The sequence below is a fragment of the Muscardinus avellanarius genome, assembly GCF_963383645.1.
Source record: "Muscardinus avellanarius genome assembly, chromosome: 20".
Taxonomy (NCBI): Eukaryota; Metazoa; Chordata; class Mammalia; order Rodentia; family Gliridae; genus Muscardinus; species Muscardinus avellanarius.
In genome coordinates, this window is record NC_137806.1 from 12,283,088 (window position 1) to 12,295,843 (window position 12,756).

General features: G+C 45.7%; 1 protein-coding gene across 15 annotated transcripts in view; it reads right to left on the reverse strand.

The window, feature by feature from the left end:
* Positions 1-12,756, reverse strand: part of PARD3 (par-3 family cell polarity regulator) — a gene marked incomplete at both ends in the record, with an annotated part of 556,932 nt that overhangs the window by 235,130 nt on the left and 309,046 nt on the right. For 9 of the 15 annotated variants that reach the window (XM_080716990.1, XM_080716986.1, XM_080716988.1 and 6 more), the window contains 5 exons: positions 125-163; positions 2,972-3,100; positions 5,882-6,021; positions 10,426-10,796; positions 11,831-11,956. In XM_080716990.1, the coding sequence (XP_080573116.1) occupies positions 125-163; positions 2,972-3,100; positions 5,882-6,021; positions 10,426-10,796; positions 11,831-11,956 (805 nt within the window). The remainder of the gene's footprint in view (positions 1-124; positions 164-2,971; positions 3,101-5,881; positions 6,022-10,425; positions 10,797-11,830; positions 11,957-12,756) is intronic. The other 6 variants (XM_080716979.1, XM_080716980.1, XM_080716978.1 and 3 more) reach the window with 1 other exon arrangement.

Genomic DNA, 12,756 nt, shown 5'->3' on the forward strand with positions numbered 1-12,756 from the left:
CGTAAGTCATTTTAAAATGAGACCATTCAAAAAGGCAGGAGAAGTAACTCGTGTTTAATTAGTAAGAAGAGAGCTCCATTGATCTGTCCAACGTCTCTGCATCCTCAGAAGACAAAGCTCTTACCGTTTCTTTTGGAATCTGCATCTGGCTTGGCTCTGCATTCTAGAAGAATCGAAGAAAAACAAATACAGAGTGACCAAAGCCATCTTCAACACACAGGGACAGACTGATTTATCTTAAAGGGAATTTCGTTGGTTATTAAAACCCACAAACAAGACAGACGGGCGAAACTGCTGTGCCTGACCTGTCGCCCACCTCCCGAGAGTCCAGGGACCTGTGGTTCTGTGGACCTTCGGGAGTGCTTCTGGATATCAAGGCTGCTTGTTCCTTCATAGTGCACCATGCATTTATTTGCAGGAAAACAAATACCGCTGAACTGCTTTCCTAATCATGCCTTTTTTTTGTGTGTGTGTGGTGTTGGGGATGGAACTCAGAGGACTTCTACCTCCGGGCTACACTCCCAGACCTATTTTCTATTTTATTTGGAAACAGGGTCTCACTAAGTTGCCGAGAGCCTCAGTAAGTATCTGAGGCTGGCTTTGAACCTGTGCGATCCTCCTGTCTCAGCCTCCCAAGTGCAGAGATGACAAGTGTGCGCCACCGCGCCGGCTCAGGGCACTGTTTCTAATTTTGCTTTTCAATTTTCTCAAGGAATTCCAGGCTTTAAGGTATAGGACCGTCTCCTAACTAGACACATAATAATGGACCAAGCAAACATCTGAAACACAAACTTTGTACTTTACATATTTACTACACAGGAAATAAATGTAACATATTTTCCCAAATAATATAGGTCAGTGCTTGGGAGGATTTCTTTTTCTAGAAGGCACATACTGATAAAAGTATTAAGACCCACCAAGCTGAAACACAGACACCCAGGCTAGGAGGAAGAGCCACGCCGACTGGATTCTGAGATAACTTTCAATGCCCCCTTTAACTCCCGCTTTTGGAATTCTATTCTCTTAAGTCTTGAAAAGCAGGTGCAATGGCGCAGTGAACTGACACCTTCTGGCTCCCGTAATAATAAAGAGCTTGCGAGCGATACATTAAATCACCAAGGAAAAAGGGAGGGAATGAACAAAAGGGGCAGCAGACGGGAGACAGAAGCCTCAACGTGGGGGCTGGAGCAGAAGAACCTGAAGGACGCTGGCCGCGTGCAGGCTGGCAGGAGCCCAGGAGCTCAGGAGCAGCCCCCAACCTTGGCACCCGCAGAGCAAGGAGGGCTGGAGCCCATCACAGGACGCGGGGGCCCCATGCCTGTGTGGAAAGTGCTCATTTACAATTTAATGGAGACATCCTCAGATTTAGATCAGGTGGCACTCTAAGCACAAAATTGGATAACAGTGGGGGGAACATGGAAAACTGAATCTAAATGGAGAACAGATGCATTAAACATTTTTAAATATGAAGACGTTTTCATGATTTATTCAAAAATCAACCCAAAACAAAAGTGTTCACTTTTTAACTCGATCCCAGTTGGAAATTTCCAGAAAAATCACACGGAATTTGAGATCTGTAACCAAGGAGGGCTGGGGTATTCATGACTGAAACTAATCTTTATTTTACAAAGTATTATAGAAATATGGGCAATATGTGGAAAATAAAATATTTTATTTATAACAAAAGAAAAATTTTATCAGCCACAACACATCTAAGCTTGAAGCTAGAACCTATGAGAATTGGGTCTACATGACCATCTGGGGGACGGTACCCATGGAGACCTCACCGGCCCACGTTATACAGATTAACTGCTGTTCAGATGATGCTCACTCAGCGTGATTTCAAATATTCTAACATGACTCAAGTAGAAACGGTTTTGAAATATTTTAAACACTATCTTTCCTAGAAATAAAACAATTTTCTCACCACATCAAAAGATAATGAGTCTTCATCTATGTCATTTTTAATATATAAATGGATCCTGGAACTATTTGTAGAAAAAAGACTTCAGATTCTATATGGATTTCATTCCCATCGACGCCATCTGAATATCACTAAAACAACTGACTTACTGATGTTAGTACAGAAAGTCCAGTCAACGTGCTGCCCACAAATGGCTTCCACAGCACAATGTCATTCCGAACAAGGCTAGCTACGTTTGTAATGAATAGCTGTGGAGCTTGCTGTCATCAGATTTTTTAGTTTCAAAGAAAACTTTAAGGGACTCCATTTCCTGTAACAGTAAGCAACCATCTTCCTTTGGCTTTGCTACATCTATTGAGAAAATCTGAAATGAGAAAATTTGTCGCATGCCAGGGAGAGGTGGCAGCTTGGAATGGCAGCCCTCAGTGGCGAGATACAGTTACTGATGTCCTGTGTTCAATCAGTCCACCTGGGAGCCTGCAGCGGCACACAGCTGATGCCTCGGGAAGCATCCTGTCCCTACAATCTGATTTTTATTTTATTATTTTATGTATTTATTTATGTATGTATGTATGTATTTATTTATTCCTGGAAACCCTTCTACCTCCGGGCTACACTCCCAGACCTATTTTATGTATGTATGTATGTATGTATGTATGTATGTATGTATATATGTATGTATGTATGTGTGTGTATAATATATATATATATACTTTTTTTTTTTTTTTTTTGAAACAGGGTCTCTTAAGCCAGCGAGGCTGGTTTCAAAGCTGCGCGATCCTCCTGTGTCCGCCTCCCAAGCGCGGGGATGACAGGCATGCGCCACCACGTCCAGCCTTAGAATCTGATTTTTTAAACGCCCCTATATTTATTTCTATGGGTACTCACTTCCATAACTGAGAGCAGTAGAGACGAGAATGTGTGCACTGAATTAGACCTCAAAGGAATACGGAAATGCTTGGGAACACATCTGTGTAAACTCCGGCCACCAGGTAGCTGCCCCCGCCCCGCCCATGCCCTCGGAAAGGACGCGTCCGGTTTACACACCAGTTCCCGTGGGTGGAAGGCGTCTTCCTGGCGAAAGACCAGCAAGCCCACTGTCCCCTCCATCTTCGTGCTTCTCAACAGGGAAACAACTTCCTCCTGGGACTTGCCTGCTAAATCCACTCCATTGACCTAAAACAAACAACATTTCAGCCATAACCCTGGGCAAGCAGATAAGAGGGGAAGCAGGTTCTGGAAGGGCCCACATCTGCTAAGGAAGGGACTCCTTGCAGGCTTAATGTCGCCATGACCTAAACACTAAACTGCTGTGCTCATAAAAAACTCAGGCCAGACATCTAGAAGTATAGTAGGAAGCAATAAATCCTTTAGTGTACATCAGGAACCCAAAGCCACAGCCCGCAGGGCACCGACAAGTAATAAATAGGCCTAAAATGTCAAGTCAACACACAGCGTACTGGCTTCCAACTGAAGCCTTCCAGTGGTCTTGTTTATCCCAGGTTTTCTCATAAAAAGGTATTGTCCTTACACGTAGTAGTAAAAAAAAAATACCAAAAACATTTTAGTATAAATATTTTAAGTTTCAATAACATTTTTCTGGAAATTATAAAGATGGTAAGGTGAACACTACAAATTGAAGAATCACTAAAACACAGAAATAATTTTGGAGGAAAGCAGTTTTTCATTGTAACTTTTTTCACGGTTATAAGAGAATTCTAGAAAGAAACAGATTTGGAACAACTCAGAACTCATTGTCTTGTCTCATAGTATGACATCAATATTAGAAAGCAATATCCACTTAACAGAAATAGGAACATAAGTTCCTTTTCAAAAGAGTTCTATATTATTCTTTTTGGTTAAAAGTAACATTTTGCCCAAGGCAAAGAAGTACGTTATTTAAACTGTAACATCAAAATTTCCCTGTAGTCGAAATATGTTCTGGAACCTTGCCCCTCCTGTTAAAACAATCTTCCACCTCTGGACAGAAATGCGCCCGAGTGCCTGCACGTATGTTTCTATCGCCCTGAACCTCATTATGATACATAATTACAAAGCACACATAAAAGTAGATTAAAAAATCAATCTTCTGTGGTTCAACACTCCGGGTTTTAAGGGCTTGCAGAAACCAGGTAACAAGTTCAGAACGCAAGAAGATTCTAATTGATAAATGGAAAAGGGGAGTTATTCTGTCATTTTTCTTGTATAATTTCAAATATCCAGATACTCAGAAAAACTGTCCACTGAATTGTCAACATTATATGAAAACAACTGTAAATACTAGGAGAATACAGTTTGAAGGATGCAAATATGAAGCTTTGGATTGAAAACAACCCAACAGCTTCTGGAAATAGAGTCTAACTCTGAAAATAGACAGGTTCCGGGGCATTCCTAAGGCAGACAAAGAAAGCCAAACCTCCCCATGTGTGCTCAAATGGCCTCAGATAAAGTGATGGTCAAGACAGGAGGAAGGCCTGGGACGTAGCTCAGCGGCACAGAGCTTGCCTACCGCGCACAATGCGGAGGGTTCAACAGCTGAGGCCACAATATTAATTATATATGTATATATATGGAAGGAAGAGGACGGATGGGGGAGGAGAGAAGAGAGGGAGGAAGAGGAAGAGCACAAACACTTGGGGAGGGTGAGGAAGGAAAGATTCAGGTCCCAGCTGAGAAACAAGCTCCTCTGGGCTGGTGGTGCCCTCCCATAAGTACTCGGGAGGCTGGGACAGGAGGATCACAGGTTTCAGGCCAGCAATTTAGTGATAACCTCAGCAACTTAGCATGATTCTGTTTCCAAAGACAAATTAAAAGTCAGAGCTGGGGGTCTAGCTGGGAGGCAGTATCCCCCTCGGTTCAATCCCCAGCAACCAAAATGAAGAAATAAAAGAAGCCACACTCCATCTGGGAGTGAAGTGACTAGGAACTCTAGTTTACGCCCAAGGCCAAGTGGTTTTTTCTGAGTACAAAACTCTCAACATAACCTGGGCTGGAACCTTTCCCCAACTTAGCATCAGCATCCACTAAAAAAGCATCACGGACGCTGGACCAAAAAAACCAGGCGTAAGATTTATTGGGACCAAGCCCCAAACTACAGACATGGGAAAAGAGTGAAAGTGATTCCTTTACAGCATTACTTTTGAAAATATCTTTAGGAAAGCTCAACCAAGAGGGCTCAAATCTATATCGAAAATGGGTAAGGTGGCAAAAATTTAACATTAGTATTCAAGTAATCGTTGCTGAGAAAATAGGACATCTAATAATAAAAATACGGACTTCGGGTGGCCTGGGTGTGACTGAGGGGAGAGCATGTGCTCGGCACACAGGAGGCCCCGGCTCCAGCCCAGCACAGAAAAGAGGGAGGGAGAGGGGAAGGGAGGAAACGTTTCCCAAAGAAAACACTATTAAAGTATAGCTGATAAAGTGTGCTGACTTTCAGTCTGTCTCTTTTCTATATGCAAAAATCTTTCCACTAACAGAAATTATGAATATATTTCCAAGATGGCCGTGAACACCACGGGAAGGAAAAGCAGGAAGGGTGTTCCTGAGGAGCGTCCTCAGGGCCATGTCCTCCTCCCCACAGGGCCTTCCCTGTCTTTTCATTCTCCCCAGGACCCCTCACAGCTCTTGGGTTCCTAGAGGCCACCTTTCTTACCACTACAAAGGAGAAAACTCCTATGTTGCTGAACATAGGGGCGGGAGACAGACAGCCTGACAGACAGGGTTCCTCTATAAGGACAGAAGACAGCCTCGTAAACCTCGGGTCTGAGGAACATCCACAGGTGATATACAGGAAAAGGTCATTTCCTCAAACAGACTGCGGGAAGATACGAAGAACACTATTTTATATGTCATCATGCAGCAATATATACTTTCATCTTTCCTGAGTACGTTAAAGACCGGCTCTCGCAGGGGGAGCCGGGGGGAATTCTGGAGCGCCGCCAGCCAGGTACTCACCTCTATGAGTCTGTCCCCGGCCTTCAGCCGGCCATCCTGAATGGCCGCCCCCCGCGGGAGGACGTTTTTCACATAAATTGGAGCTGAGCCCCCAATGGTCACGTCTCGGGAGGTGATGCTGAACCCCAAACCTTCTGAACCTATAAAACAAGGACAGCGGCAGGTGAGCGCCCCGAGCCCGGATGTTACACCGGCACGTCCACAAGCAGCTTCCTGCCGCCCACTCCCAGGACGGGGCCATCTGTAACGCCCACAGTGCCCAACGCTTCTGCCAGTGCTTCAAAAGTTGCGGCAAATTTCCAAAATGGACTGAATTAGGGAGGTTTAAGTGGCTGGCATTATCAAAAGGTGTCAGTGGGAGAAGCAGTAACGTGCCTAGGCAGTTACCTAGTTGTAAACCCACCATGAGTGTCAAGTGAATTTCACTGCATGAAAAAAGGAAAAAAAAAAACCCACATTACTTCAAAAATTCCAGTATTCTTGTGCAATCATGGATTCCAGGCCTGAAGAACAGAAGGAGGGTCCTGGGCAGAAAGCGTCCCAGGGGCGAAACAACGGCAAAACCACGTCCAGCCACAGTCACGGGCCTCCCCAACCTCAGTACCGAGATTCACTGAGAGCAGGCGCCATAATATCTTTCTCACGTTCTCTTCTAATAACTTTAGTCTTACTAAATATATTGCCCTCCCCCAAAGCCCCCTCAAATAGGCAAATTACTCAGGGAAAAATTCACCTCAGATCATGGTCACTGAGTCTGCACATCAGGATATTATGCTTAAAGGTACTGCACTTAAGGCCTTCATAAATGACTCTGAGTTTTGCTTTAAATTTTGAACTCCTTGGGTCCAGTTTGTTTTGATTTTGCGGCACTGGGGATGGAACCCAGGGGCATTCTACCTCTGAGCTACACCCCCAGCCCTAGTTTTTATTCTTTATTTTGAAACAGGGTCTCACTGAGTTGCAGAGGGCCTCACTAAGTAGCTGAGAGTGGCCATACACCTGGATCCTGCTGTCTCAGCCCCCCGAATGCTGGGATTCCAAGCGTGCGCCACCACGCCCGGCTTTTCCTTGGGGCCTTTCTTAGACACTTGATGCAGCAGAAGTCAGGGGTCACATGTCGCACCCGTCACCACGCCACAATGAGGCAAGGCAAGAATCCAAAGCTAAGACTCATTCCTCATAAGTCAGGGCATGTATGCAACGCTCCAAAGAATGAGTCATTTGTTCCTCGCTGTTTTTTTTAATTAACTTATTTCTTGGGATATTAGGTTCCATTTCAACTCAATATCAGGGCAAACATTGCTCAGTCTGGGAAGGAGGAAGGAGTCCGTCCAGGTGAAGAGAGGTACAGCAGAGCGCGGGGACGGATGGAGACCTTAGGAAGACCCTAATAAACACGGCAGGTGAGCACAGCGGGTGTCACACGCTGAAGCCACAGCCCTGGCCAGCACTCTCCAGCGCGAACCCGACACGCACTGACTCCTGACTGGAGCCTCACCGTGCCTGGAACGCCATGTTGGAAGTCTTCCGTGGTGGAGACTTGAACAGCATCGTGTCTTTATGAGATTTTCCTAACTACTCTGCTGGGACCTCCCATATGTCTGTGTGTTCACAGAACTCTAATGACTCGCAATAACATTTATTAAGAAAGAATTCTAAATTATTCTCCTCTTGCAATATTAATTTGTATGAACTACAAAGACTGTTATATGAACCTCAATACTATTAAATTATCAGCAATAACCCCTAAATCTGTAAGCTCAAAGTTCAGGCAATGACCTTTAAAGGAAAGATAAATAGATATCAATTTTCATTTAGCAAAGCCAACAAAACATTTTGCACTGACTGAAACAGATTACTGACCTTCTCCTCTGGCTTTATTAAAAAGCTAATTTCTACAGAAGAGCAGGGTATGTGGGGATGCCAAATGGCAATAAATATTAAGAAATCTTAATTATGAGAGCAAGGACATTGGGGCTATTCTCTCCTGTCATGTGATGTGGCACCGTTCAAATTTACGCCAGCGCGCCATCGTGCTGAAGGCTGAGTGGATCTCGATTCTTAAACAGCAACTGCCACACAAGCACAGGGTTAATGCTGAACTGAATCTAAAGTTTAACACCGTCAATGCATGTCTTTAAAAATCTTAAATGTGGCAATAATTGGAAAATATACTATCTGTGGCTACAAGGGACTCTTGTTCCATTCTTGTACAATCATTATTAGGGTGTCTGTATTTAGTCCTAATCAAAGACAATCAGCACCCTTCCTGCTATTTATTTAAAACAATTGGGGTTATGTAAAATGCCTCTGCCTCGGCAGCGTGCGTGGCAGTGCACACTTGCACCGTCCACCCTCAGAGCTAGTAAATTAAGTCAGGGCAGGTCTATCGGGCACTATGTCATTTAGATTATTCAAAAGCAGAAAAATATTTAGGAGGCAAAAATACATTTTACTTTTTAATGTTGACTAAACATAGCCTTTCTAAATTAGCTTGTGTAAAATACAATCATTTCTTTTCAAATGCTACAAAAATAAAACTATTAATCCCTGTATTCAAAGTATGATTCTAGGCTGGCGTGGTGGCACATACTTGTACCCCAATAGTTGGAAGGCTGAGGCAGGAGGGTCTAGGTTCGAGGCCAGCCTCAGCTACTTAAGTGAGGTACTTAACAATTGAAGACGGACCACTTCAAAATAGAATTCAAAAAGAATTTTAAAAATCAGGCTGGGGTGTACCTCGGGGGCAGAATGCCTCTGGGTTCAAATCCCCAGCACCACACACACACACACACACACACACACACACACACACACACACTATGATTCTTTTACTGGCAAGTAAAATTTTACTTCATTTTAAAAGTTCCTATTACATCACAATTTGTTTAAACCTGTAGATTGTGTGGAAAAAAATATTAACTCAATGAAATATCCCTCTACCAGAATAAAAAAATATATTTATAAATACCTTGATGACAATGGCCAAATAAAATATTATACATTTACTGAGAAATTCCAGGTATGAACGTATAAATAGCTGGTTGCTATGGTTTCTGATGCAGTTTTAAATAAAAAATGAAGGGCTTGCCATTTGAGAAAAATAAGAAGATCCTCTCATCTTGGAACTGAGAAAGATAGAGAGGGCTTCTGCCCGCAGGCTCCAGGTGTTCTAGAGAGAGGGGTTCTACTCCCCACAGGCTCTGGGTGTTCTAGAGAGGGGATCCCCCATAGGCTCTGGGCGTTCTAGAGAGGGGATCCCCCATAGGCTCTGGGCGTTCTAGAGAGGGGCTCCCCACAGGCTCTGGACTTGCAAAGTTACAGGCCAGCTGTCAACTCCAAAATCATATCAACCAACTATTTGGACCTAAAATACCAGTGACCAGCAAGAAGGAACTGTGGCTCACATAAAGTTCAATGAAGAGCTAGCACTCGGAATGAAAACAGCAGGCACAGAATTTCTAGCCTGTGAAGGCTGTCGTAAAGAGGGAGAAGAGTGGCCCAGTGTCTGGATATGGAAAGTGTTCTAGTAAGACTTGGCTGCCCAGAGTCTCCCTTTCCCACGGGCTCGCGTCAGCCTCCATGATGTGAAGAGCGCAGCCTACGTGCTCTCTCTCTGCCTCACCCCCAGGCCCTGATAGCCGCGGTCCCCAACCATACATGACTACACCGAAACCCATAAGAAAACCCAGGTCTTTAGATCATGGCTGACAGCGAGTGGGTCAGGCAGAACAGGGCATCCTCGCTGGGCTTGGGGTCGGCACCACACCCCAACGCCCTTTTCAGTCACTGCCAAAAACCCCAGAGAGGAGCGCTGCTTCTCAAACCTACACAGCAAAGCCGAAGCCTGTCGACTCATTTCTGTAAAGCAAGTGGAGCTGAACAGCAACAAAACACAATTTCAAACGTTTAAAAGCACTCTTAAAAAAATAAGCCAAGCATGGGGGCGCACACTTGTAATCCCAGCATTAGGGAGGCTGAGACCAGAGGATTGTGATTCACAGACAGCCTCAGCTACCTAGTGAGGCCCTCTGCAACTCAGTGGGACCCTGTTTCAAAATAAAGAATAAAAAACAGGGCTGGGGGTGTCGCTCAGAAGTAGAATGCCAGTGGGTTCCATCCCCAGGACCTCAAACAAACAAACAAACTTTCTGTGAATTCTCATGAAATACTGCTCTAGATGCTGGGCTGGGTGTATTTCAGGGCAGCATACCGGCCCAGCACTGCGAGGCCAGAGGTCCAGCTGGGGAATAAGCAACTGGAGAGATTTAGCTCAGGTGACTTGTGTTTGTGTGTGTGCTGCTGGGGACGGTGTGCAGGGATGCTCTACCATGCGCTACCATCTCCTTTTGTTTTTTATTTTGTAACAGGATCTCATTAAGTCGCTGAGGCTGGTCTTGAACCTGTGATCCTCCTGTCTCAGCCTCCGGAGTCCTGGGATGACAGGCCTGCACCACCGCGCCCAGCAGGCTGGTTGACTTTTAAAAGCTACTTGCTCAAACAATTTAAAAGCAACTCAATCAAACAAAAGCCAGGCGCGGCACCTTTCTTCAGCTGGATTCTGAGCCTCTTGCCAACTTTCTTGGTGCCGTAGCTGCTGCCGGTGCTCGTGCTGAGCCCGCCCTGGGCAGGGGCTGCCGGGGGCTTGGCGGAGGGGTGGCTGGCGTGAGGTAGTCTGAGAGCATCGGTCTGCTCGGGCGGGGGCCCGGCCCTGGGGGCTCGCTGCAGCGTGTGGGGCCCAGCGCTGGCCACGCTGCGGCTGTCCGCATACGGGGTGTCGGGGCTGAAGCGGCCGGGGTACTGACTGCTCTGCTCGCTCTGGGAGAGCCGCTCATACTGGTCCTTCTTTGCTGCAGGAACCACATGGAACCAGATGATGGGTGTGCGCATGGCTTGGCGGAACAAATGCTGGGCTCTGGGCAGGAGAAGGATGGGAGATGATCAGATGAAGACTGGCAGGCAAGGAGATATTAGCAGCATAATTAAGTACACTAATTAAGCAGTAAGAACTGACAGTCTGCTGAAACTCAAAGGCAAAGTCTGAAAACCCAGTTACCAATCAAGTTCGCCAGCTCTGAGCCAGCAGAGGTTTCTCCAAATGTAGTTTCTCGTTCTCCAAATAAAAAGGCCAACACTACCTCCAAATACAGATAAGATACTGTTCTCATGACTGTAAATCATTTTAATACTACTTGAAGTCAAATGTATCCAATACAACTTGCAAAACTATAGAATGGTGCCTTGCAAAAGAACCCTTTGAGTTTTCAGAGAAACATTTTTATTAACAAACTGAGGAGCTACAGAAAGCACCTGGCTGTTTATTACTTATCAGCAAAACTCATTCATGCCTAATCCCGCAAGAAGGGGACGGGGCGGTAGAGTCCCTGTCTGGCCAGTAGGAAGCCCAGGGTAGAACCTCAACAGTTAAGACCATCACCCTATTCTTAAGGGTTCTGAACCCTACCAGCTACACCATGACCAATCTGAAAGGTAGCTCCACCTCATACCGGCCCCTCAGTCCGATCTCACCCTCACCCCAAGGTCCTAAGCATTCTTCTCTTTTTGTGTTTGATGGTGAATGAGGATGTGTGCTAAGGATAAAAGCAATCCTGGGTAAGGCACGATATTGTGGTCCCAAGGAGAGTTCCTGCTTATCTAAGCTGAGGGACACTGAGTGCCACAAAGTTGAAGTGTGGGTTTGAGCAGAACCCCACACGGGTGGAGTGTCTGCAGGACCAGGGTGCTCGCAGCAGGACGATGGAGCTGAAATGGGGCCCATGACGGTTATTCTGAAACACAGTCTAATGCAGGAATTACCTGAGTCTGGTTACAATTTTAAAAGCTAGACAGAGGCAGACACGGAGATGGCAGGTTCCCCCGGAGGCTCCCAGTGACGCCCTCCGTCTTGCCCCATGCAGAAGGGGCCGCCCAGCACCGGCTCACACTTACTGCTCGAATCTCCTGTTGCGCAGGTCCCCATCGTTGATCCTGACGATGCAATCGTTCTCCTGAAAGAGGTTCTCTTGCTCGGCTTTACCACCTTTCTCCAACCGTTTTACTAATAGCCCCAGGGTTCTGGAACATTAAGAGCACAAAGGATTACACACACAGAGTTTGCAGCCTGCTCCTTCTCCCTGGCCCTAACGGTGCCCTTGTCTTTACAGCTCCCTCCTAAGAGGGCATGTTCCATTACTACTAGTGCTATTTAAACACAGACAAAAGTCATATCAAAATGTGGAGAAATGGACCCTTTCAATAAACAGAGGAAATCATTCTTAGCGCATCGGCATTCCGTTTCTGAAACAAGCCCGCATGCTGCTGAGTACACGTGCTCAAATGGGGTCACCTGGTGGGTCTGTGGGAGCTGCAGGCTGCAGCGTGTTAGGCAGGGACTCCTGAGAGGCTTGTTGGGTTTCTGTTTTAAGCCAGCTGGTAGGTGGCTGATGGCCACCCCGCCTTTGTTTCAGGAAAGGAGGAGCTAAGCACACTGCACTGGATGTTTGAGAAGAAATCAGAAAGACTTCAAACACGGAAGTATCTGTGCCTGCCATTTGAACTCAATAGGGCCTGACATTCTGAATTCCTGACCCCATTAGGGAACCCAAGTACGGTAAATAATTCCTTCCTAGAATTTCCATTTAAAGAAAAAAGAGGAGAAATTAAGGAGCTCAAACACTACTGGGCACCACTCAGCAGGGCCAGGTGTGTGCTCAGAGGTCAGGCAATGTGTGACTTCAATTCTGGAGACTTAGAGAAAAAAGTTAGAATTCCTAATCCACTTTCTCTGGAACTCTTACCCCTTAACCAACAGGGAGTCGGCGCCTTCCAGAACAAACAGGAACCACCATGAGTTGCTGGACCTACGAGGACTTCAG